At 34.4% G+C, this 26,828-nt stretch overlaps 3 protein-coding genes across 6 annotated transcripts in view; 2 read left to right on the top strand and 1 right to left on the bottom strand.

Moving 5' to 3' along the window:
- Positions 1–10,688, top strand: part of LOC149653848 (leucine-rich repeat neuronal protein 1-like) — a 64,900-nt gene extending 54,212 nt beyond the window's left edge. For 3 of the 4 annotated variants that reach the window (XM_089846773.1, XM_089846776.1, XM_089846775.1), the window contains 4 exons: positions 6,043–6,870; positions 6,968–7,749; positions 7,947–8,274; positions 8,682–9,861. In XM_089846773.1, the coding sequence (XP_089702899.1) occupies positions 6,214–6,870; positions 6,968–7,749; positions 7,947–8,274; positions 8,682–9,041 (2,127 nt within the window). In that variant the 5' untranslated portion in view covers positions 6,043–6,213 and the 3' untranslated portion in view covers positions 9,042–9,861. Of the gene's footprint in view, positions 1–6,042; positions 6,871–6,967; positions 7,750–7,946; positions 8,275–8,681; positions 9,862–10,383 lie in introns of those variants that run through there. The other variant, XM_089846774.1, reaches the window with a different exon arrangement.
- A 2,214-nt stretch (positions 10,689–12,902) lies between these two features.
- Positions 12,903–18,699, bottom strand: Sec61alpha (SEC61 translocon subunit alpha). Its single transcript, XM_089846772.1, has 10 exons — positions 18,546–18,699; positions 17,992–18,059; positions 17,850–17,915; positions 17,564–17,774; positions 16,788–16,897; positions 16,399–16,713; positions 16,173–16,313; positions 15,135–15,383; positions 14,913–15,060; positions 12,903–14,136 (listed from the first exon to the last, which is right to left on the bottom strand). Exons 1-10 carry the CDS (start codon positions 18,550–18,552, stop codon positions 14,021–14,023), a joined length of 1,431 nt encoding a protein of 476 aa, XP_089702898.1. The 5' UTR covers positions 18,553–18,699; the 3' UTR covers positions 12,903–14,020.
- Positions 18,700–18,956: 257 nt separating this feature from the next.
- On the top strand, positions 18,957–26,270 carry LOC149653846 (ER degradation-enhancing alpha-mannosidase-like protein 1). The gene is made up of 8 exons (XM_089846771.1): positions 18,957–20,050; positions 21,270–21,342; positions 21,456–21,559; positions 21,615–22,145; positions 22,963–23,328; positions 24,578–24,674; positions 24,747–24,971; positions 25,654–26,270. Exons 1-8 carry the CDS (start codon positions 19,581–19,583, stop codon positions 25,744–25,746), a joined length of 1,959 nt encoding a protein of 652 aa, XP_089702897.1. The 5' UTR covers positions 18,957–19,580; the 3' UTR covers positions 25,747–26,270.
- The last annotated feature ends 558 nt before the right edge of the window (positions 26,271–26,828 follow it).

Below are 26,828 nucleotides of genomic sequence, written 5' to 3'. Positions count from 1 at the left end.
ATTTTTTTTTCTTTCTTAAAAAAGAAAAAACAACCCCTGAACGGAGTTTCCTCCAAAAAAGAAAAGCGGAATAAGATGGAGAACGGAAAGAGAAGGAAGGAAAAAAAAAACTTTCCTCTTGAGCTTCCCACATTCCAGCTCCATCGCTTCTTTCTTTAATGTTATCGGTGAGGGGTTGACCACTCACTCTCTCCTTATTGTACGGTGCTACAGCCATTTTTCTTTCAATGTATCTAGGCAGCTAGTCTGATCTGATTTGGTTGCTTGAGCTATAAATAAAAACCACTCCTGTTGTTATTACTCCATGCATGGAGAATACTCAGGGAAATATATGGGAAAAAATCAGGAAAACTCTGAGAAATATAAGGGAAAAAATCTGGAAAAATCAGGGAAGTATATGGGAAAAAAACCAGGAAACCTCAGGGAAATATATGGGGGAAAACATTGGAAAAATCAGGGAAGTATATATGGAAAAAACCCCTGGGAATCTCTGGGAGATATATGGGAAAAATCCTGGAAGCCTCAGGGAAATATATCGGGTAAAAACCTGGAAAACTCAGGGAAATGTATGGGGGAAAACATTGGAAATCTCTGGGAAATAACCTGGAAAACCGAAGGAAATATATGGGAAAACCTGGAAAACTCGGGAAATATATGGGAAAAACCGGGAAAACTCGTGGAAATCAGTTTATGCAATAGGCGTTATATATAAGAGTGAGTAGCCCCTCGATTATAGGTTTATATAGGAAAAAGGGGGAGGTAGAGATACCCCATCGGGGTGTTTTTAGAATATAAAAGAAAAAAGTTTGATTTTTTTTTCTGTTCTTGGGGGAAGAACTTGGGAGTCTTGGGGGTCTAGGGCGAGTGAGCTATATTTTTTCTATTCATTTTATTAGAGCCAATTCGTACAAAGCTACAGTTAATGCTAATGCCTTGCCAGGCCTTTTCCATCTTCCCCCCGATATTTCTTTATTGGTAGGAATATTTTGAAGATATTTTCCAATCGTAGTTTGTATCGAGTACTTAGTCTTACTCTGAGGGAATTCAGTTTATTTCTTGGTGCATTTTGCGACTGGAATTTAGAAGGGTCGTTCGATAGGAAAAAGTTCGCCAATCATTCGGCCTAAATTTGTTCTTGGGGACTTGCACCCCGTTTTTCTATGGATACGCCCACGTGACCCCATCATCCTCACCCCTCCCACTCTCCCCCTACCCTGTCTCTAGTATCTTTTGTTTTTCTAAAGGTTCTATTTTACCTAAAGCCAGTTCACACTTAAATATTTCTCAAAATTTGAAAATATATTTAAAAAGATTTATTTGTAATTTTTTACCACTTTATAGTTTTTTACATATTGGAAAATTAAATAATTGAATTTAAACATTTCATTGAATAATCAACTTTAAATTTCACTTAAAATAATTAACTTAACAAAAATTCCCACAAAGTTTTTAATAAAATTAATAATGTGAAGAAAATTTGTTTAGAAAAATTTATTTTTTTAATTATTTTATTAAATCAAGTAAGAATATTATTTTAAGACTTAGGAAAACATTCAGACAATTAGACACAGTTTTATGGGCTATTAATAATATATAAAAATATTTTTTTTATATTTAAACATATTTTATTTATTTATTTAAAATTATTATTAATATTTTAATAATGTAAAAATCTCTATAGCACCTGGTGGGTAGCTTCACCCAATAAACATGGGTGTATTGCGGGTTAAACATTTCTACAGGGGCTCATAGAAATAACATGGGCTGGAAAACCCCTGAATGTCGGCTCTGCCTACAAACAAATTATTTTTCTTTTATCAATTATTATAAACCAAATTTAATCCAATTTCCACAACGCGTAAATGCGAACTAATCCTCGGTAGTTTGAGTACAGTGGCCCGGTTTTTTGGCGGGCTAAAAACGTCCCTAAGGGGGCCCAGTCAGCAAATTCGTTTGGCGGCATGCAGGCACTTCAATTCATAGTATGCCGTCTGGAGGAAGTACTTTCCAAGAGTATATTTTGTATCACTCCGCCGTAGTTTCTACCCCTTTTGAAAAGTAAAGGCTGGTTGAATATATATAATAAAAATACGAAATTTTCCTGCTTTTTTCGGTGGGACACTAGAATGTCCCATTGGAAATAAAAATACAGACGGGAAATATATAAAATAAAAAGAAATTGAAAACACTTGAAGCGAATATCGGATGCGGTATACTTTTGGAAAATATATATAGACTAATGGCACCGCGGGAACTTGCTTCTATGAAAAGATAACATCAGGTGCCGTTACTTAAGTTCAATGAAGTGATGTATTTTGTAAATTAAGAAAACCCCATCAGGGATTTTCTATTTATTTATTTATTTCATGTTTATTTTTGCTAACTTTTTTCACTTCAAAATCGTACTCTTAATCATTTTAAGGGCGAATGAAATGCTTAGACAATAATTTATTAATTTTATCAATTTAAACTAATGAAATTGCCTAGAAAACCTATCAAAATTATTAGTTAATTTTATATTCGTTATAATTAAAGTTAACTCTTACATTTTAGAAAATGCTTTAATTTTCCCTTCAATTTAATATTCTGTGGACATTTTTGGACCTGTATACTATGTCTTAAATTGAAGTTGTACTAGATATAGCGAGAGCTTTTTTCCTTAGAATTAAGCTGTCTCGAGCTTTAATCAAGCATAAGTTGTCTCTTGCTTTAATTACACCTAAGTTATCTCGTGCTTTAATTACACCTAAGTTGTCTCGTGCTTTAATTACACCTAAGGTATCTCGCGCATACATAAGCTAAGCTAGACCAATCTCGCGCGTGCTTTAGTCATCATGCATAAACTGTCACGCGCTTTAATTACACCTAAGCTGCTGTCTCGCGCATACATAAGCTAGGCATTAACAAGTTGAGCAGGACGTAATTCAATTTATAGAATCAACTACGCTATTACCATTCCTATATAGTATAGTATATTATCATGGCTGCCTGCCTTTAAATATATTTTGAAAATGTCCTTTTCTGGCCGCGTTTAAATTGCCTCGGTATAGCTAGCTCTAGGTAGACCGTTTATACGGCTGCCATTGGAATAAATCACCCGGGTGCCTAGATAATGGGTACGACCAAGCGAATACAGTACCGTACCACCGTACCATAGGTACTTCTATAGCAGCCTCCACTCTTTTCTAATATAAACTCGGGTGATTTAATTTATGGCTTGGTCGCTTTGCCTCTTCTCTGGCTGCAGAAACCCTGCCGCCTGCACTTCCAAAACTGTCCGAGAGAGAGAAAATTCTATCAAGGGAACCTTTTATCAAAGAAAATGTAGTTGCGGACTAGAAGTTTCTGTGAATTTTGTTATATCGTTTTTGGGTTGGTTATCTTTTATATTATTAACTATAGGTGAAATTCGTTATCGCTTATCCTTTTATGTTAATTAAATTTGCTCTCCCGCTTATCAAACTTAATTCAGATGGGTAACAAATAACAATCGCACCCAGTGCTAGGGTTAATTCTAAAATTACTGTTTGGTATTTACTAAATCCAAGTAGCAATCAATCAATTAACGCTGCACAAACCTTGATTGTCTTGACGTGGATGGAGCAAAAATGATGCACAAGCGCATGCGCATATGCGCCTTGGTTGGCAAATAGTTAACCAGTGCTAATAGATTAGTAATGATGAGGGCGATCACTATTTACATGGCGCGTATATGCATGATTCGGTTTGGTAACCCCCTTGCTATAATAAAAATGTTAATTGTGATGTTGGTTGACAAGAATCATGTTTCAATTACTTACCCCACTTTATGGTAGGTACACTGCTCTCCAAGAAGAGAAATAAGTATTGTATTGCTGACGTCATAAACTGAAATGAATTGAAAGTAACACCGTATCTTCTATTCCAATATACTATATTCTATGTTTAAGTGTATATTCCCATTCTATATTTCTCAAGAATGGGTCCAAACATTTTCTTATCCTATAACCAAATGACAAACGGGGTGAACCGAGCAAGCGAACGTGGCGACTTGGGATGGAATTTTCATGGGGCTGCTTCGTTTGTGTAGGTGCATGAGGGGGGGCTGTGATTTTTATCTATTGAAGTCGTATCAAAAGACCATAATTTAGCGTGTATAGGAATTTCAGCGCTATGATAGCTAGCTAATGGAGGTACCCCATGAAAATACCATAACATATACTACCTTTAAAATACTTACTTTCTTATTTTTGGGGAGGGGGGGGGGTGCAAGAGATCGTTAGGCTTAGCACAGCAAAAGAAATTGTGAAAGTTGAGAAGATAGCTTTAGTAATGGAACGATATTGTTTTGACTCAAAATCATCCATCAATTTTTTGCTCATCTTTTTCGGTATCTTTAAAGAGAAAATAATATATTTCATCTTGAGATTGATAAATGCTTGCTTCTATTGGTTGGTATCGGCCTTTCTACTTGGTTTAATTTCAAGTTGAAATAAATACTGAAAGGTTTATTTTCTCGCGGTTAAATGCTCTGATGTCATCCCATCAAATATCAAAGTTTCATATCCTTCCCCTCTCCCCTTTCCCGATCAAAATACACGTCAAAGATATCAAGAAGAAAATACGATACGCCGAATGAAAAGTTTAAAGTTTGAGGTTTATTTGTTTGTTTGGTTAGAGATTTATTTAGAAATATACAAAGTCGCAAACTTTTGAAGATATTATCTGCGTTAGAAGGAATACATACAGCTACTAAGAATCATTGTGTTCACAGCCATTTTCACTTATCGTATCTAGGAAGAAATTTTTGTGGGAGGAGCTATAGCTATGGACTAAACATTATGTATGACGAATTTTACCCAAGCGAATAATATAACCTATCTCGTTGCGTGTTGCACCTTGGGTACTCGTGCCTAGGAACTCGCGTCGCTACCAACTGTAACATTTGAAATCGCAGTTAGAAATTATGACGCCATCAGAAGCGTGACGTGTAGTAAGTTTTCAAGCCCGGCCCACAAAACCCGCTTAGAAATAAACATGGAACACAATCATTCCTATGAGTTGTATGAATTCCTAATGTTCACTATAAATATACGGTTTCAAAAGTGACAACAGAGTATAGTACAAACTCCCCCCCCCCTAAAAAAATAGGCCTAACTCAAACTTTTCTTAGATTGAGGTTAGAAGTTAGGCTTAGCGGTTTTTCTTTTATAGAAAGGAAAAAAGTGTGGGGGGGGGGCGCTCGCGTTCCTGATGATTATGAGAAACGGCTAAAGGTTTTGGCACTGCCAGCTTGTCAAGATATAACTATCCACGGATGGCCCTGCAGCCAGCTAGCGAAACTGGGGTTCGGGGCCCCTGGTAACCGATGAGGTCCTGTCGTCCGTTTGACTGATTACCGGCGTGTCTACAAATGACGCTTAGAAGCTGACCGGAGAACTAGGTTCCCCTTTCCGTTTCTATGACAACGGCGATGGAGCGCGTGACGGCCTATACCACTAAATTTGGCGGGAAAAGAGCGCCGCTCTACGCGCGAGATATACTCCCGCCAAAAAAATATATTTTAACGCCAGACTAACCAACACAACGTTTCCCGCCAAATTCCCGGGATGGCGCGTGGGAAGAAGGGCGGGAACCGATTTCAAGGAAGTTGTTGACGCTCGCGCTTTAGGATAGAACGTGTTTTCGCGCCACTCGCGGTTGTTACTCCCCTAAAAGGTACGGCGGATTGATTTACATCGTGTTTTGGGTTGGTAAGAATTAAAGTAGCCCCTACTTTCGGCGTGAACTTTGAGATGACGAAAGTTTTAATCTTTGGTTGCCGGGGTCGCTTCATTTTTATGACCAGTGACAGGATAACACTTTTTTTTTTATTGGGGTTTTTGGGGCTAGCACGGTTTTTTTTTTGTAAAACCATTTTTAGATGCGGCGAGGCAAATTCTGCCTGAAAGATTAGGTTTAGCATCGCACCCAAAACATTTTTTATAATAAAAAATAGACATATATTTTTAGATAAAAAATATACTTTTTTTAAATGAATTACTGTTTTTTATTTAATTACAGAACTGGCCGTAATTAAAGTGATAATTACCGAAGTAATTAAGTACAATCATGCCGCCGCGTTTGAAATGTCCATCAACGTTACTGGTCGCGGCTCTGGTCCTGGTGCCCATCTCTTAGCGTACCTATCCCACCAGGAATGGCCGCCATCCTTCGAGACAGTAACAAGCCACCATGAACGTTCTACTCATAACAAGTCGCGTCATTATATGCGTCATCACCGCCCTGTCATCGTACGTCATCCGTTGCGTCAATTCGTGTCCAGGAAAGTGTTCTTGCCAATCGAATACCACATCCGGAACTGGTAACAACAACAACAACGGGATAGTCCAAACCACGGTGAACTGTTCCTCGTTATCCTTAACATTCGTGCCAAAATTTTTACCCAATGACGTACAAGCCTTGGTACTTAGTCGTAACAATTTATCGGACCTTTACGAACAATTACCTCCATTACCGAAACTGATCTATTTAGACCTATCGCGTAATCAGATCAAGCAGTTAGGTCGTGGAATGGTTTTTCATAATTTGACTTTCCTCAAGTACTTGGACTTATCGTTCAATGAGATTCGAACGTTTTTCAACGGAGTCTTTCGGGGTTTGCACGGGCTTGAGATTCTCGTGATTAATAACGCGCATGTCAAGTTTATTGACGAACACGTGTTCGACGGGCTTGAGAATTTAAAAGTGATGGATTTGCGTCATAATGATCTGCACTCTATTTTTCCCGAGTGGTTTGTCACCTTACATCGATTGGAGGTTTTAAATATAGGGAATAATTACATCTCGTATCTTAATGGTGGTATGTTTAGTTTCCTCAAGAGTTTAAAGGTAAGTCGGGGGTCAAACTTATGAATGGAACATATCTTATGAACTTATGATAATAGGTATAGTAAAATAATCGCAATATATTGCAACTTCCATATAGGAACTAATATTATCCGGAAATAAAATACGTGGTGTCCACGACCGGGCATTTTCGGAAGTCGATAATTTAGCCACTCTTATGCTGGACAACAATCAATTGACCAAGGTCCCGGCGTTAGCTTTACAAACCCTTAAACGTCTAAGAACATTAAGATTAAACGAGAATTTTTTTTACGAACTAAGTACGGGTGATTTTATCCACGTTCCTTTAACCGAGTTGTCTGTTAGTAACGCTCCTAACTTGCACCTTATCGATCGCGGTGCATTCTGGGATTTACCAATGTTAGAAACGTTAGAACTCCATAGTAATCGTCGTTTACAATACATCGACCCGGACGCCTTTTTAAACCTTCCCAGTTTAAAAGTGTTGCGGTTACACGACAACAATTTGTTAGCTTTGAACGAGAACGCCGTTAAAGGCGTCACGGGTCCCTTACAAATTAGCATCTACGGGAACCCGCTTTTGTGCGATTGTAACGTTCATTGGATTTATAACGCTATTACGAACGCTTCCGCCACTTCCGTTTCCGGGTCGAGTTCTACTTCCGGTAGTAATTCTAATTCCAATTTAAACAACGTCGAGTTTTTGGAATCGGACGCCATTAAGTGCGCGGAACCCAGTGATTTGAAGAGCAACGTCGTCTCGAAGTTGCAACGGTCTTTGGTACCAACCGAGTGCGCTCCTGTATTGGTTGGAAGAAGGAATAGTACCATTAATAAGAAAATTGGTGGACAACACGTCTTTCAGTGTAGAGCCTACGGTATACCAGCCCCGATTATTAGGTAAGTTAAGCCATGTTGTCTCTTGGGGTCCTCCAGAGGGTAAGGGCAATTCGCGTCACCGTCGAGGGTAGGGACAGTTCGGGTCACCTTCAAGGGAACCAGGACTCTGGGCAGTCATTTTCCCTGGAACCTACAAACTCTCTACCTTCAAATCTGGACTCTACAAGGAAATATTTCTGTTTACCAATCTTTTGCAGGTGGATTTTGCCAAACGGTTCCTTACTGAACGAATCCTCAAATGGAAACATTCACATCCATTTCTCGCATCAAGGCAGTTTAACCATTTTCCATTTGAAACCGGCCGATTCGGGCAAGTACAAGTGTTTGGCTCGAAACGAGTTCGGTGAAGCCACGAGCGAAATGCATTTGAACGTCGAAAACGTCGACATTCAAATATTTCCATCCGGCGTTTCCGCCACCTTCGTTACCGTCGTCTGGAATGGGACGGCTAGGAATCGGTTTCCCGAGTACGAGATACTCTACAAACTCAGCGAGGACGCCACTGACCAGTACAAATCAGTTACCGTAAGTTAATTTAGTATTTTGTTTTAATAGATTCGTAAAACAATTAATTATACTAATTATGAAAGGAATTAAATATTAAAATAAAAATAAATGAATCATATCTTATTGCAATATGATAATTAGCGTTTAATTAGGCTTAAAAAATGAAGGACTACTGCACCACCCGCCATATTGGTTTAGTGGCGGCGTCTGCTACCCAGAACCTCTTCAAGTAGTTCCAAGGCCTAAATTTTAAAAAATTGTTAAGCCTTGTCTTGAATTATTTTTATTTTCACGTGCTTTGTGAATACATTAATATTCCTTAAGCCTTTGTTGTTACTTTTTAATTTTAAAATAGCACGTGCTTTAATAGTTAATAGTGTAATGTCACGTGATTAATGAATACCACGTGGTATCTTTCTTTTCAGGTGAGCCAGTTTTTCAAATCTTACACAATCAACAACCTCCAACCTGAGAGTCGGTACAAATTCTGTTTGGCCGTTAAAGACGACGAAGAAAACCAGTACGTACAAATCTCGTGTACCACTGTCTTGACGCGTGACGCCAATTTCATGATGCAAGGAATTCATCATACCAGTAACGTCGCGGTCGCCGCTGTCCTTGGTATTATCGCGGTTATGTTACTGGTCATTTGTTTGGTCACTGTAGCCGCGCGTAAATACCGCCAAAGACTGTACGAAACCCCTGAGAAGAAACTGGTTAATAACATGTCTCAGATACCGTTGGAGAACTTGTACAGTCCTTTGATGACGCATTTTGGACCCTGATGTTTTTAAACACCTTTTTATTCCTAACATGGTATGATTTTATTTTTGTTTTATTATTTTTAATTTAAAGTACCCATTTTTATTTAATGATGACCTTTGACCCCCTTACAACGAACTAAACAGTGCGTGACGTCACTTTTAACAAAACATAAATTATACAGTATAGAAATTTCCAAATATATCGCGCGAAATAGGATGCTGCTTTAACGAGTAGAAAAAAATGAAACGCCAACGTGTACGTGAAGGTATTAGTTAGTTCTCTAAGACGTAATCACCGCCGTAGACGTAAGAGTTTTTCACTTATAGTTAATTAGAGCTCAATTAAAATACCACATACGTAGCAGCGTCTCTTATTATAGTTTATTTTCAAAAAAATGTATATTTTTAGTCAAAATTGTGTCTAGAACTTTTAATTATAATTAAACTAATTACTAACAAACTAACATAATTTTAACGCGTGGACTTACCTTCAAAAATATGGCAGCTTTTAATTAAGCCTTGGTTTAAAAATAGTTTAGAAAAATATTTATTGATTGATTAGTAGTTTAAAAATAGATCAATTTTAGATTTAAGAAAATTAAAATACTATACGAAAGTTTGCGACTAAATATAAAAATAACAAACGAACGTTAAAAATGCTTTGCATAATGAAACGCCAATGAAAAAATATAAAATATGTGTGCCAAATATACCTACTATTGATGGAGTAATGACAGCCCGTGTTATCTTCTAATTGAGCCTAATATAATGAAAAGCAGGGTGGTGTCATTACTCTAAAATAAATAAATACAAATTTTATCCGAATGACAAAATTTCAAAACGTTCTGTCTAATTCATAATTAATTTCATACTAACACGAATATTGACTATTTCTTTCGTTAAAGGTAACCTTAATTCAACTCTATGTGGAGCACATCTAAAATAGACCAATTTTTAGGCCAATTTCCTGATTTTAATCAACATTTTTTAGATTTAACAAAATATTCTTGGGTTGAATTGCCCTTAAATAACTTCAGAATAATTTATTTTTGGCGTTTTAATGTTCTTATTTTAAATTAAATAACATTTATTTAATTATTTAATATAATTTTATATTTAGGGAAAGACAACTTCCAGGCTGAATCAACCCCATGTTAAATCCCATAGCCCCTGTAGAAATGTTTACCACGCAATACACCCGTGTTCAGGGAGAAGCAAACCTACAGGGGCTTAACAAAAAAAATATTATAATTATAAAATTTAAATATTTCATTAAACTCTTATAACTAATTTAAATTAATATATATATCTAATTAAATCCGCAACACTAAATTATATATTAATTTCTTTTCTTTCTATTTAGTTAACAATCCCCTCTTTGAAATCAGTTCACCACCGTAACCAAAAAAGGGGATTAGCTTTGTTAAAAGTATCATCTCTTCCTTTGCTTCAACTAGTTCTTATCTGCATTTTTTTTTTTTACCCTGGGGTAATCCCAGTGCAGTTCTTTCCGGTATAATTGCAAAGGGAGTCCTTGTAACTCGGAGCACCAAATCCGGACCCCCTAATTAAACTCAGAGTCCAGTTTAAAGTAGATTTTTCCTTTTGCCTCTGAAAAGAATCAGCCTACTGGAAAATTAGAACTGGAGGGGTCAAGTACTTGTCACAATCCCACGCTTTTCTCAACAAGAAATCTGAAAAAATAACGTTAAATTCCTGAAACCTCAAAGATTTTTTTATTGGTAACTATCCGACCCCTTGGTGAGTAAATCTCGCGCTGTTCGCGCTTTAGTCTCGCGTGCTTTTTCGCGCGAAAACACGGAATATGTGTTCAAGTTGTTAGAGGTAATAAGCGCGAATCCATAAAGGGGGTGATGTTTAAACACCCGGCTACTATTTATTTCATCTCCCCCTAACTTTAACTAATTAACTTTATTATTTCGAACATATTCTTTCGTAATGAGTCTCCAAGTTTTTGATTGTTCGCGATGATATAGGGAATGAAAGGTAAGGTCTTGTCTTATTATTAAAAACCCATAATTTGAAGTAAAGAATGCTGTAGTTTATAAAAACTACTGGGGATTATTATGGCATTTACTTCAAGTTAGGAATACATTTAAGCTTTTTCTCTATTAAGGGTGTAGCGTCGTACAGGGTGTCGCGTAGTCTCGGTCCTTGACAGCTGGAAACCATTAATAACGAGTTATCGGTTGAGACCAAAACTCGCTCGAACGCTTTTTGACTCTTTTAAGCTTTTTTCCGCTTATTCTCTTCTCTCTCTGCCATTCTTCTGCCATTTTTTATTAAAACTAATCTCTGTTCACGAACTTGGAAATTAAGCGTTTTTGAAAACCTTATCAATGATATTTTTTTCCACTCTGCCTTTCTAATGAATGTCATTAATGCGAGAACAGGGGAAATTATAACTTTTTGGGAGGGGCCCACTTCTTTTTGAAAGATTGTTTTAACTGATAAATGTTTTGAAGATGTACTTACAATCCAGGAATATAGATGGCGTGAGCTTTAAAAGGGGCTAAAGAAATTTACTCCCCCCTTTCTTTACTTTAACTGCACGAACTTTCACAAGTACTGGCAATTATGAATTACGTCATTTTGTCATGTCATTATTCATGGGAAACATTTGTAAATTCATGGATGGAAAACACAGTTCGGTTTGTCCCCTTTTTAATTAGTTAAATTTTAGATTAATTATAATTATGCCTTGTAACTAATTGGAAACTTTAATTGTTTGTGATTATGGTGTATTACATAAAGGGAGGCCAGGCTTCAGGAGGTGTTTCACAAGCCATGCCTCCTTGTGTAAATGGTATAATTGCTCCTAGCCGGCAAGCTATTGAAGACTATGGGACTAATTAGTAGCCATTTTTATATTCCTATTGGTTAATTTATATCAATAATAACTATTTTCTTCGCTTAAATCACCTAATCTGTATTTATTCGCTTTGAAATTGTTTGTATTTATATTTATTAATTTTCTTTTAAAAATTAGGCTTAGCATTAAAAATATTACGTATTCTAGTACAGTTAACCCTTCATAGATGTCGCTGTACACTTTGGCTCTCTTATGTGACGTCATAGGTTCTCCCCTCTCTCTTTCTCTCCACTAGTAGTTGAAAGAAAACCGCGGCAATGGACTGTTTCGGTGAAATTAATGTCGCGTAATTATAAAATTAATTAACTGATATCGTGTAATAATGTAATTAATAGGTGCCTAATTCATCTATTCGAAGAACTGCCATAGATTTTGAACGTTTAATTACGTGTAAGTAACCGAATTTAATAATTTTTAAAATTAGGCTTAACGCGCCGGCTTCTTCCCGGGTCAATTTTACCGTTTATCCATCGAGTTAAAAATAGCACCGTGGAAGCTCGGGAGTATTAAAATCGCGTAATGACGTCGATACCCGTATGTCTTTCTCCCTGCTTTTCCCTTTATTGGTTCTAAATGGGTGGATGAACGAGTTTGACAACGTGTAGATTAGGCTTAGCAACTGACAAGTTGAAACAAAAATGGAGACTCAATTTGAAAGCTATTGTTTAAGCTTGCGTTTAAGTTAGGGCTACTTAATTGGAAGTTAATTTTAATACCTGCATTTAGTAATAACTTTTAATTGAAATTAGTATTTATTTTAAAGTAATTAATAATTATATTTATGGAAAGTAAGTGGCAACAGGTATTTTAATATAAAATTAAACCTTTAATTGGATTTAAGTTAGACTTAATTTGAAGTTAATTTTAATGAATTTAGCAATCATTTTTAAATGAAATTAGTGATTAATTTAATGTAATTAACTGCTAAGCTGTAAAATTATGAGTAGCAACAGGTATTAGGCCTATAATTAAATCAAATCACGCTTAAGTACTGGTAAGGTTCATTTTTAATTGAAATAAAAGCATCATACACACATCATCAATTGAAATAAACAATTAACAAAAATAATTGTCATCTTTTGAGGAAAAAATTGCCGCCTTCTTGATCCCCAATGGCAACAATAATTGGTACAAAACTTCTCCGACCGAGTCCATTGTATTAAAGCAAAGGGCGGCTCCGTTGATGCCCCTGAAAGATGCCTTTTCTGCTACACGTTGGCTAAGCTTGCCAAAGGCTAGTTAAACCAAAGGCAGGAACCAATGGGACCTAGTGCATTAGGTCTGATTGGTTCCTGCCTTCGGCAAGGTAAAATTCGTGTCCAGAAGATTAGCCAGCATGCTAGGGGTGATAATGGAGCCGCCTGTTACTTTAAGTTCATAAAAATCCAATACCATCAGCTCTAATAAAACTATTCCTACCTAGTACCTACCCATAAACCCTTGCCTTCATCCCCATGATAAACATTCGGCGATTAAATCTAATCTAAGTTAATATATTAATTAGTTTGTTAATGAATGAATGAATAATTAAATTCACTCATTTCTCTGAATTCTCTCTCACACATAAGTTCACAAGTTGTCACGATTTCTTAGAAAACTTTTTTTAATGGTTCACACTTTTCGTATATGTACAACATAAATTTATTCCTAAATAATTATTTTAATTAGTATAATGATTAATTTTTTTTAATTAAAACCGGTAACAGGAGGGAAGGGGGGGGGAAGGAAAATACATTAATTAATTTAAATAATTAATTGGGTTAAATAATTTGAGTTTGGATGGAACTTTAATAACACTAAATCTACAGAAAATAATTATTAATTAAATAAATTCGAGTATAATTAATTTTAATTGGACTTTAATTAAATGTTCAATTGTTGTTTTCCCCCCAAAGTAACAAAAATTTAGACAATGAAATAAACAAATAATGGTGTGACTTGTTTATAGAGGACACAAATAATGGGAATGTCGTACAAAAACAAAATGTTACAAACAAAAAAAGTTTTTTTTTATTTTTCTTAATTTTTTTCTTTCTCTCTGTTTTTAATTTATGTGTAAACACTGTCACTTCTCCCTCTCTGGTGTTAAGATGTTTTGTTTGTTTGTTTAAAACAAGAGTGTACTCATGCCTCCCATTTCACTCTGTTCCTTCACAAAAATCTCAAAGTATTGGTAGATGATTGTTACGGCTAACAGGATACCTGTGCCACTGCCAATTGCACCTGAAATTGTTTTTAATTTAAAATTAATTATTTTTAAAATTATTGAAACTCCTCAATAACATCAATTAATAAAACCTCATTAACTCCTCTATATTAATTAATTAACAAAAACCTCATTAACTCCTCAATCTTAATTAATAAAAACCTCATTAACTCCTACAATATCAATTAATAAAAAACCTCATTAACTCCTCAATATCAATTAATAAAAAAACCTCATTAACTCCTCAATAATATTAATTAATAAAACCTCATTAACTCCTCAATAATATTAATTAATAAAACCTCATTAACTCCTCAATATTAATTATTAAAAACCTCATTAACTCCTCAATATTAATAATTAAAAACCTCATTAACTCCTCAACAATATCCATTAACAAAAACCTCATTAACAATTTGAATTCTAATCTAAAAAAAGAATTTAAATAGTTTAAAAACTAATTAAGAAATTTTCATCAGTACTAAATATAAATATGATATTAATTAATACAATCTAATTAACAATTAATCAAATCTAAATTAATCTCTAGAATCCATTAATTATTGCTTACATAAAAAGTTCAAAAATTAAAACTAAGTCTAAAATAAATATTTCTTTTTTTAGTTCAACAAACAACATTAAGGATAACAAATTAAATTAACAACTCAAACTACACAATCTCAACTGAACAACTCAACTGACAACAATCAGGTAAGAACAATTCTATTAATTAAACATAACACAAGACAAAGGGGAGGGACACAAATAAGGTTAGTTTAGGTAAATACTTTACCTAAAAAGTCAGCCAAAACTGACAATGCTCCAATACACAAACCACCAAAGGCAGCAGCAGTTGGGATGTACCGATTCAATTCATGAATCATGGACTTTTCTCTATGACCTCTCATCACCATTTGTTGCTCTTTAAGTTGTTTAGCAACCTTTAAACCAGAGATTTTAATTAAATTAAATGATCAGAAAACATCCCCAAATTAAACCCCATTGTAAAACTGACATCCTTAGCACTAGAACCGGAAACTTCAATCCACGTTTTAGAGAAGAAGGCGCAGGAACCCAACATGAAGAAAATGTAGAGGACCGCGTGAACTGGGTCCTCAAATATATGTGCCAAATTTTCGGGTGGGGAAAGATAGTAGCATAATCCACCTATAGGATAGGCTCTGGCTGGTCCTGCCCCTCCCACATCCGCCCAAACACCCAATAGATTTACCAGGAAATTACCACTGAATTTAACAGCCAACATCTGAAATGAGATGAAACATTTTTTAATTAGAATTAACTAATTAAGTCATCAAGAAATTTTCCCCATTTAAGTCAAATTCCCTGACTTTACCAGAACATATTTTTGGCCTATTTTTCATATCCCAGACATTTTTGGTCTATTTTTCATATCCCAGACATTTTTGGTCTATTTTTCAAATCCCAGACATTTCAGTGATCATTTGGTCTATTTTTCAAATTCTATGACCTTTTTGACCTATTTTCAAATTCCCCATGACCTTTTTGACCTATTTTTCAAATTCCCCATGACCTTTTTGACCTATTTTTCAAATTCCCCATGACCTTCTTTGACCTATTTTCAAATTCCCCATGACCTTTTTTGACCTTTTCAAATTCCCCATGACCTTTTTTGACCTATTTAAATTCCTCATGACTTTCTTTGACCTATTTAAATTCCTCATGACTTTCTTTGACCTATTTTCAATTCCCCTATGACCTTTTTTGACCTATTTTCAAATTCCCCATGACCTTTTTTTGACCTATTTTTCAAATTCCCCATGACCTTTTTTGACCTATTTTCAAATTCCCCATGACCTTTTTTTGACCTATTTTTCAAATTCCCCATGACCTTTTTTGACCTATTTTCAAATTCCCCATGACCTTTTTTTGACCTATTTTTCAAATTCCCCATGACCTTTTTGACCTATTTTCAAATTCCCTGACCCATGACCTTTTTTGACCCATTTTTCAAATTCCCCATGACCTTTTTTGACCTGTTCCCTGACACATGACAACTCTAAAAATTACAAACCTGAGATATGACATAAAGATTAGAAACCAAGGCAGATTGCAAGATAATAGGGATGTTTGAAGTGTAAAACAATTTGATTGGATAAGAACTGTATTGTCCTCTATAACGGGCTGATTTGATTGGTAGATCAACTCTAAATCCCTGTTAATTAATTAATTAATTAATTAAACAAAACAGATTAAAATTAGAATTAGTTTGAAAAACACCAAAATAAATTGAAACTTACTTGGAAGTAGATAACTATAGCAAAAACTAAGACAGTGGCCAAAAGATTCATAAGATTGGGTAGATTTTGACGGTAGAAAGCTTCTCTGAGAGCTCGAACTTTGTCTTGACGGGTAGCTAAGAGATGGAACAAGGCAATGATGGCTCCTTCAAACTCTGTTCCTCTTCCGGTGTTAACAGTGGCAGGGCTAAAGGCTTTCCAAACAATAGTTTCACAGATATTTGTGGCAATGAAAAGGGATATTCCGGAGCCTAAACCATAGCCTTTTTGTAGAAGTTCATCCAAAAGTAGGACAATCAAACCAGCAACAAAAAGCTGAAAGTTTTATGAATAACCAATTAGTACACTATATATGGCAGCCATATTGGGGGTAGAATGAATTATCTTACTTGGATAATGATCAATAGACAAACTCCGGCACCAATATCAGCTGGATCTCCGTACATTCCAGTCATAACATAGACAATAGCTTGACCAATTGTGATGACCATACCAAACACTGTAAATTGGATTTTGAGGGGATGGGGGATTAGAAATAGGCCAATTTTAGACCAAATTAAACCCCTACAATTTTAATTAGGGGGGTTTTTAGAAATAGGCCAATTTTAGACCAAATTAAACCCCTACAATTTTAATTAGGGGGGTTTTTAGAAATAGGCCAATTTTAGACCAAATTGAATTAAGGGGGTTTTGGGTTTTTTTAGAAATAGGCCAATTTTAGACCAAATTGAATTAGGAGGTTTTTGGTGTTTTTTTTTTAGAATAAGGTTAATTTTAGACAAATTTAATTAGGGGTGTTTTTGAGGGGTTTTTTTTAGAAATAGGCCGATTTTAGACCAAATTGAATTAAGGGGGTTTTGGGTTTTTTATAGAAATAGGCCAATTTTAGACCAAATTAAACACTACAAATTTAATTAGGGGTGTTTTTGAGGGTTTTTTAGATATAGGCCAATTTTAGACCAAATTAAATACTACAAATTGAATTAAGGGTGTTTTTTGGGGTTTTATTAGAAATAGGCCAATTTTAGACCAAATTAAACTAGGGGGTTTTGGGGCCTTTTTAGAAATAGGCCAATTTTAGACCAAATTAAACACTAAAAATTAAATTAGGGGTTTTTTTTAGAAATAGGCCAATTTTAGACCAAATCTTTTCATAACAACTCACATTTTTGGGCTCCATTGAAAAGGGCACGATCTTTTGGTGTATCCCCAACTTCAATGATTTTTGCTCCCGCTAAGAGTTGCATGATTAACCCTGAAGTGACAATGGGGGAAATACCCAACTCCATCAGGGTACCTCTGTTAGATGCTAAAATAACTCTCATCCAATAAAATGGATCAGCAGAGTCTGAGGACATAATGCCAAAAAGAGGAATCTAATTGGTGGTTTAGAATAGTTAAGTTTTAGTTTCAGATTACATTAATTAATCAAACTTAAAAAATAAACATACTTGGCAACAGACTAAAAAGATGAACAATGTAATTGCAGTCCATAATACTTTCTCTCTAAATTGAATCTGTAATATTTAATTTAATGTTAATTAGCGCCCTTTAATTTTAAGATTAATACTAATTGAATTGAATTAAGCATACTTTTCTCTCTGGTTTAGCAACTTCTGGTAAAATACCACAGAAGGGTTTTATCACCTCTAGGAACTTAACTGTAATTAATTATAATATGGTTAATTGCAGTGGTTTAAGTTAATTACGATTAAACTAAGGAAATTACGTAAATCGCGCTAAAGTTAAGTACCATCTGTTTAATAACTAACCACATTGACATAATGATTACATAGCTAAAATTGGGGTCATTTTAGGCCTAAATAATTCAAGAAATACGTGCATTACGTAGTTTTATTCAAGCTTAATAAGTGTACAAACGTTAATTAACGTTTAATTAGTTATATTTAGCATAAATTAGACATTTTCGGAGATGACCTATAAGTCAATAACCGGTGGTGAAAGAAATTGCCACGATTCTCATAATTCTTATCGACCCCACGCCTGATCTAGGAGGAATTTTAATAGACCAAGGCTTAACTCGTATGCAAGCCGAATTTAGACTTATTTATTTAAGTAAATACTTAATTACGACGCGATATTTAAAGTGAAATTGATTAAATATACTTTAAATTAACGGTACTTACTTCCCATCTTGGAGTTTGTGTCCAAAAACCTTCAAGATCCTGAGAAATAAGACGCGTTCCGCACCTTAGCGTCCCGAACACGGTAGTAGACACGTAGAAAGCGGAAGTAGGGAAAAAATCCATCCTAACCGCTCCGCGCGTGAATTTCCCCCCCATTTGACGTCTACAAGTTTTTGATTGGTTACAAAAACCCAATATTCCGGCTGTAGTTTCCATGGAGGATATATACTAAGTATCCTGTATTGACTTTGAGAAGTTTCTTAGTTTAATGGTATTTAAATAATAAATAGTGTTTTAATTACTCTAAGCCTTGGTTTTATATTAAAATAGAATGAAATTGTTTCAATATATATTACGTAATATTTCCTAAATGTATTTGGGGGTTTATTTTTAAAATCTTATCCCGGGTACTATAAAGGTTACTTCCTCCATGTTTTACCAACTTATCACTCTTAAGAAAGATAAATTAACACTTATATTGCAAATTTAACTGATAATATTTGTGATTTTCCACGACCTTGAAACGCTAAATCAATTCTCAGCCACGTTTGTTCGTAATTGCATCGGAAAAAAACAAATATTTTACACGAAAATACTCCCTTAAAGTCGTTGAAGCGGAACCAGTTATTTAAATTAGCTGTCAAAATCGTGACGTCACTAAAACGTGGACCAGTTAAAGGGATAGGTAATCCCATGGGTTGTAGTTTTTGTTGTGTTTTTCAATTTCGTTACTCGTGTCGTCGTCGTGTTCTAGTTTTAAAACTAAATTTAGAATTAGTTTAATTTTAAATTAAGGGGGCAAAAGACAGTAAAGTAAACGCGGTCAGTAAATGCCCATAAAAGTGAATGAAATAATTTTTCGGTATTTTTCTACTAAGCCTAAATATCTTTTTTACGATATAATTAAGTGCCATAACATTCTTCTTTCTATAACATATTTAAAACGATAATCGAGTCTTCTTTACGTAATTAAAATATGCAAATTAAGGATTTTAGAGTAGATTTATCGGTATTATTAAAAGCAACAACTTCAAAATGTTGAATAAGTTTAAGTTAAGCCAAATTTACAAAAAAATGACCTCTCAAACGTTGAGTAAATCAACTAAGATTCAAATATGTTTTACCATCGCGGTAATTAGTTTATTATTAATGTTATTCTTTACGGACGGTACTCAAAGTGACCTTATCGGTTCGACAGCGGGGACATTTAGGCTTAATGGTAACGTGATCATTAGAAAGAATTCGACAGATTATCGGTATCTTCCATTTCAACCTGAAAATTATGATTTTCGGAAACATTCTTTCGCGCATCCGGTTTTAACTAAGAGTCCCACTTTTTACGATAAAAAATACGGTTTCTTCTCGGACGATTTGAGGCTAGAAACGTTGGATGAAGTTAGGAAAATGTTTTATTTTGGTTACGATAACTATATGAAGTTCGCCTTCCCCAAAGATGAATTAAATCCAATTTATTGTACTGGAAGAGGACCTGATTATGATAATCCGTAAGTGTTTATTTATTTATTGTTTTCAATGGTTTATATGGAAATTTCCAGGAAAATTGCGTTTTATTCTGGTAGATATTGAGTTGAGCTTCGTTTTAGCGTAAATTAGGTCAAATTTTGACCATTTTTAGTGAAGTTATGAAGGTTTTTGTAATAATTCTGTTAATTTTAGACCAATTTTGACTTTATTGGTCCAGTTTTGTAGTGCTTGATTAGATCTATTTAAAAATTAACCTTAAAACGGAATTTTATGGACATTTTTTCCGTATTTAAAGGGAGTATGAAGCTGTTTAAAAACCAATACTGTTTGGGTCAAATTTTGACCATTTTTAGTGAAGTTATGAAGGTTTTTGTAATAATTCTGTTAATTCTAGACCAATTTTGACTTTATTAGTCCAGTTTTGTAGTGCTAGTTTAGATCTATTTAAAAATCAACCTTAAAACGGAATTTTTTGGACATTTTTCCATATATAAAGGGAGTATGAAGCTGTTTAAAAACCAATACTGTTTGGGTCAAATTCTCAATAAAAACAGTTGCTATTTTAAACCACCATGAAGGGCTTTTATAAGCTAAAATTGGCGCTGTAGTCAGGTACCTATCCCCACAGGGAGCTAACAACTAGCTAGGGGGAAGAGATAGTCTGACGTCACGCAGCCCCTCTCTGGTTGGAATTTTTGCGCGTAGAATACTGTTCCCAACCGTTAGGGGGGGTTGAAACTCCAGTAAGAGATAGAAGGGTGTGACGTTTCAGGGTCGGAACTGTTAGCTCCCTATAGTGTGCTACCGCGAAGCTGGGGGGGAGGAAACTGTGACGTCAATATTGGGTCCCGAATTTGTATTGCCCAAGCTGACGAGGTCTCGCGACTGCCAATATGGTCGCCTGAAAATAAGGTAAGAGATAAGAGCATGCGACGTCACTACAAAGTTCGTGGTAACACACTATAGGGACTTGGCAGTACTACGTCATGCAACGTCAGGCCACCTTCCACTAGTGTTAAAAAACATACCAGGAGGAGGGGCTTATGTAGCTTTCATTCTGTTAAAAAAAACATACCATAATGGCGCTGGGGGCGGAGTTAAGCCTGAATTGTCAAGTCCCTATTGGGGGAAAAATTATATTAAAAACATTTCATACTCCCTTTAAATGTTTCGTTTTCCGTAATTAAATTAAATTTAATTCCGGCATTAATTTTTAATATTATGTAATTAATTTATTAGGTCCAATATTAATATTAATGACGTATTAGGAGATTATTCCCTTACACTTGTTGATTCCCTCGATACATTGGCTGTAAGTCAATTATTAAAAATACATAAAATAATTAAATTTAATTTTAATGAATGAATGAATTAATTAAATAAATAAATTAAATAAATAAATAAATAAATAAAATTAAATTCAAGGTCATGGGAAACGTTTCTGAATTTAAGGAAGCGGTAAGATTAGTAATTGAAAATGTTTCCTTCGATAAAAATATCACCGTACAAGTTTTTGAGGCCAATATTAGGTAAGTAATTATAATTAACATATTTCAGGTATTAATTAAATCATTCTTTATCTAGAATATTGGGAGCCTTACTCTCCGCTCATTTACTTATAACTGACTCTAAACAACCTTTTGGCGACCTCCGTCCAGATGACTACCAAGGAGAGCTCTTGACCTTGGCCCAAGACTTGGCCAAACGTCTCCTTCCCGCCTTTGAGAAAACAAAAACGGGAATTCCGTACCCGAGAGTCAATTTAAAGAACGGAGTTCCCAATAATTGCGCCAAACACACTTGTACAGCCGGAGCCGGGTCATTACTTTTGGAGTTTGGAGTTTTGAGTCATTTATTGGATGACCCTGTTTATGAGGCGGCCGCTAGAAGGGCCATGAGAGCTTTGTGGCAATTAAGGAGCAAGAATACGGGACTTTTGGGAAGCGTCGTTGATGTAGAAACTGGAGAATGGGTTGGAAAAATGAGCGGAGTCGGAGCAGGATTGGATTCTTTCTACGAGTATTTACTCAAAGTTTATATTCTCTTTGGGGAAAAGGAAGATTTTTATATGTTTGAAGAAAGTTATGAGACTATCAAGAGATATGTCAGAAAAGGGTAAATTGTTATTTGTTTCTTTGTGTTTGGCTGCGTCATTATTCATTCTAAGCCTTGGCGCTATTATATTTGGCTGCGTCATCATTCATTCTAAGCCTTGGCGCCATTATATTTCGCGTAGTCATCATTTATTCTAAGCCTTGGCGCCATTATATTTCGCGTAGTCATCATTCATTCTAAGCCTTGGCGCCATTATATTTCGCGTAGTCATCATTCATTCTAAGCCTTGGCGCCGTTATATTTGGCTGAGTCATCAAAACTAAGCCTAGGCGCCATTATATTTGGCTGAGTCATCATAACTAAGCCTAGGCGCCATTATATTTGGCCCGGTCATCAAAACTAAGCCTTGGCGCCATTATATTTGGCCCGGTCATCAAAACTAAGCCTTGGCGCCATTATATTTGGCCCGGTCATCAAAACTAAGCCTTGGCGCCATTATATTTGGCCCGGTCATCAAAACTAAGCCTTGGCGCCATTATATTTGGCCCGGTCATCAAAACTAAGCCTTGGCGCCATTATATTTGGCCCGGTCATCAAAACTAAGCCTTGGCGCCATTATATTTGTCCCGGTCATCAAAACTAAGCCTTGGCGCCATTATATTTGTCCCGTCATCAAAACTAAGCCTTGGCGCCATTGTATTTGGCCGAGTCATCATAACAAAGCCTTGCCGCCATTTTATTTGGCTGACTCATCAATTTTAACTAAGCCTTGGCTCCATTATAAATCCCATAAACAAATCCATTAAAATCATTTTAATTAATTTCCGATATCATTTGTCACTAATTAATATTAATTCTTTGTAATTAAATATCTTAGACGTAAATTTTGCAATCAAGGTAAAGGCGAACACCCAGTTTATATAAACGTCAACATGTTTGATGGTTCGACCTTTACCCTTTGGATTGATTCCTTGCAAGCGGCCTTTGCCGGCATTCAAGTATTGAAAGGAGATATAGAGGAGGCCATATGTAGCCACGCCTTGTATTACGCAATTTGGACTAAATTCGGGGCCCTTCCCGAAAGATTCAACTGGCAACAGATCTCCCCTGATTTGTCCTTTTACCCCTTAAGACCGGAATTAGTTGAATCGACGTATTTTTTGTATCAAGCTACGAAGAATCCATTTTATCTTCACGTTGGCAAAGATATTCTTGAAAGTCTCAATAAGTTCACCAAAGCAGAGTAAGTTTTTAACATTTTTATTTTGTTTAGGCCTATCAGTTGATAAGTTTATCATTAGATTAGTTGATTTATTTATCATATCATTAGGGTCTCGTTTTCAATCACGTTTTTATAATATTAAATAGGCCTAGGCTTAGCTATTAAATTTCTTAAATAAAAGTTATTATTAATTAAGTTTAAACTAATTAATTTAGGCCTATCAGTTGATAAGTTTATCAATCAGTTTGGTTGGTTTATCATATCATTAGGGTCTGGGTTTTAATCACGTTTTTTTATAATATTAAATAGGCCTAGGCTTAGTTATTAAATTTCTCAAATAGGCCTAGGCTTAGTTATTAAATTTCTCAAATAGGCCTAGGCTTAGTTATTAAATTTCTCAAATAGGCCTAGGCTTAGCTATTAAATTTCTTAAATAGGCCTAGGCTTAGCTATTAAATTTCTTAAATAGGCCTAGGCTTAGCTATTAAATTTCTCAAATAGGCCTAGGCTTAGCTATTAAATTTCTTAAATAGGCCTAGGCTTAGCTATTAAATTTCTCAAATAGGCCTAGGCTTAGCTATTAAATTTCTCAAATAGGCCTAGGCTTAGTTATTAAATTTCTCAAATAGGCCTAGGCTTAGCTATTAAATTTCTTAAATAGGCCTAGGCTTAGCTATTAAATTTCTTAAATAGGCCTAGGCTTAGCTATTAAATTTCTTAAATAGGCCTAGGCTTAGCTATTAAATTTCTCAAATAGGCCTAGGCTTAGCTATTAAATTTCTTAAATAGGCCTAGGCTTAGCTATTAAATTTCTCAAATAGGCCTAGGCTTAGCTATTAAATTTCTCAAATAGGCCTAGGCTTAGCTATTAAATTTCTCAAATAGGCCTAGGCTTAGCTATTAAATTTCTCAAATAGGCCTAGGCTTAGCTATTAAATTTCTCAAATAGAAGTTAAACTTGAAAAAGAACCGAGATTAAGTTTAAACTATGTTGCCCTTCAAAAATTATTATTATTTAAATCCACCAGGGGCTTTAAATTTAACTCTTCATATCTCTTATTATAAAATAATTATAAATTAGCATGTAATTAGGCTTAAAAATAAATCGAGGACTAGTACTTTGCCATCCGCCATATTGCTTTAGTGTCGTCTGCTAGCTAGGGGGGTCATCCATAAAATCCGGAAAAAATTTATTAAATAACATTCACTATTTCTTTATCATTAATTATTGAGTATTAATTAGCCCAAAAATTAATTTAATTTCCTTAAGATGTGGTTATGCAACAATACATAATGTTCAAGATAAAAGTTTAGAGGATAGGATGGAAAGTTTTTTCTTAAGTGAAACTTGTAAATATTTATATTTGGTAAGAATGTTAATTACTTTAATTAATTAACTAATTGATTAATTTAATTAATAACGATGATTTTCTACGTAGCTATTTGACTTTGACAATCCAGTTAATAAATTAGCCACGCAATATCTATTTACAACCGAGGGTCATTTATTCCCAATAAGTTGGAGGTTTCGGAAGAAGTTGTTTAACGGAGTTGAAACCCCAATTGATTATCATTTGCTTAATCAAGCTAATATCGAGAGAATTAAAATTAATTCTACCTCAGAACGAACTTATAATCGAAAACCAGATGCCCTTAATATGAATGTAAGTATTTTTAAATTAATTTACGGTTTGAATTTGGCGCCCAAAATTAAAATAGGGAAAGATGGCGCCACTGTCCTTTGAATTTTGACTTTGGCGCCGGAATTCGATAGATGGCGCTAATGTCATAGTTTTGGCGGGAAATTTGAAATATTGAAAGCCACGTGGTCGCCTTTTGCGATATTTTAAAATATTTTTTATTAGAAATTAAATAAAATTTAATTACAATTAAATTGCCCTTAATATGAATGTATTTTAAAATTAATTTACGGTTTAAATTTGGCGCCGAAATTAAAATAGGGAAAGATGGCGCCACTGTCTTTAGAATTTTGAATTTGGCGCTGGAATTCGTTAGATGGCGCTAGAGTCATAGTTTTGGCGGGAAATTTGAAATATTGAAAGCCACGTGGTCGCTTTTACGATATTTTAAAATATTTTTTATTAGAAATTAAATTAAATTTAATTACAATTAAATTGCCCTTAATATGAATGTAAGTATTTTAAAATTAATTTACAGTTTATATATGGCGCCGAAATTTGATAGATGGCGCTAATGTCACAGTTTTGGCGGGAAATTTGAAATATTGAAAGCCACGTGGTCGCATTTGCGATATTTTAAAATATTTTTTTTTTTAATTAAAAATTAAATTTAATTACGATTAAATTAAATTAAATTTGATTTTAGTGTGATCGCATATCGGATGAACGTCAATTTTTCCTTCCATTGAAAACAGAGTACTTCCTTCAAGTTAATAAAGCATTAGGTGTTGAGATTTAAGCCTAATTAAAGTTAATTTCAATTATTTTAGTTAATTAAAGAAAAAATGTTTCAAGGTCCAAACATTTTACTGCTCACTTTTTTAGATTAAATTTTTTTTAATGAATCTCCTTCAGGATTAAAATTAATTGTAATTAAAGTTTAAAGCATTCCAACATTCTGTGAAAATTAAATTTAAACAAGATTTAATTATCATTTTGTTAATTGCATTATTGAAGAGTTGGAATATTTTAATATTAAAATTAGTTAATTATTAAATTAAAACCACGGGTTTAATTAATTAATTATCTTAATTAAACCCTCTCCTCCCCCACCCGCTTACAGCATCGAAAAATAATAATAATAATTAATTACCCTTTAATTAATTGTAATTAATGTAAATAGGCCTATAATATAAATTGATTCCCATTGGGTATATATATTAAAATAAAAATTATATTTTATTATAATTATAATTAAAAATTAAATATATACCTTGGAAGTATTTTTACAGTTGTATATATATAGATGCCAGGTAATTATCAACCCTGTTTTTTCCTAATTAATTTTAATTAGGGGTGATAATTAACGAAAGTCAAATGTAATTTTTTTTTTGTTTTTAATTGAGGGAAATTTAAATAATTATATAAATGGATAAACAGCTTTAAATGTGAATGGATGGACACAAAAATTAAAGTCTTATTTTACAAATTAATTGTGTTTTGTTTTAATTGCGTCTGGAGTTAATTTAATGTCTCTTTTATTGACTTCAATATTAACCCTTTTTACAGCTATTTATTTAAAGGACTCTCGAGTCTCGAGGGGTTAACCACTCCTATATTTCACCTAAACCCATTTTGTTGAGTAAATTGAGTCTGGAATTGATTTAATGTGTCTTTTATTGACTTCAATATTAACACTATTCTTTTCAGCATTTTAATATTTTAAGTGGACTCTCGAGGGGCTAACCACTCCTATATTTAACCTACACCCATTTCTTTTAGTGACTGGCCCCTCTGTCGATTTGTTTTTCTGTCATAATTAATTATATTAATTTATATTTATTAAGTGGACTTTCGAGGGGCTAACCACTCCTATTTTTC

This window comes from Phalangium opilio, unplaced genomic scaffold, assembly GCF_054372755.1.
Source record: "Phalangium opilio isolate 3A_F unplaced genomic scaffold, DU_Popi_V2 ptg000081l_1, whole genome shotgun sequence".
NCBI classification, from domain to species: Eukaryota; Metazoa; Arthropoda; class Arachnida; order Opiliones; family Phalangiidae; genus Phalangium; species Phalangium opilio.
This window is presented reverse-complemented; position numbering and strand designations above follow the sequence as displayed.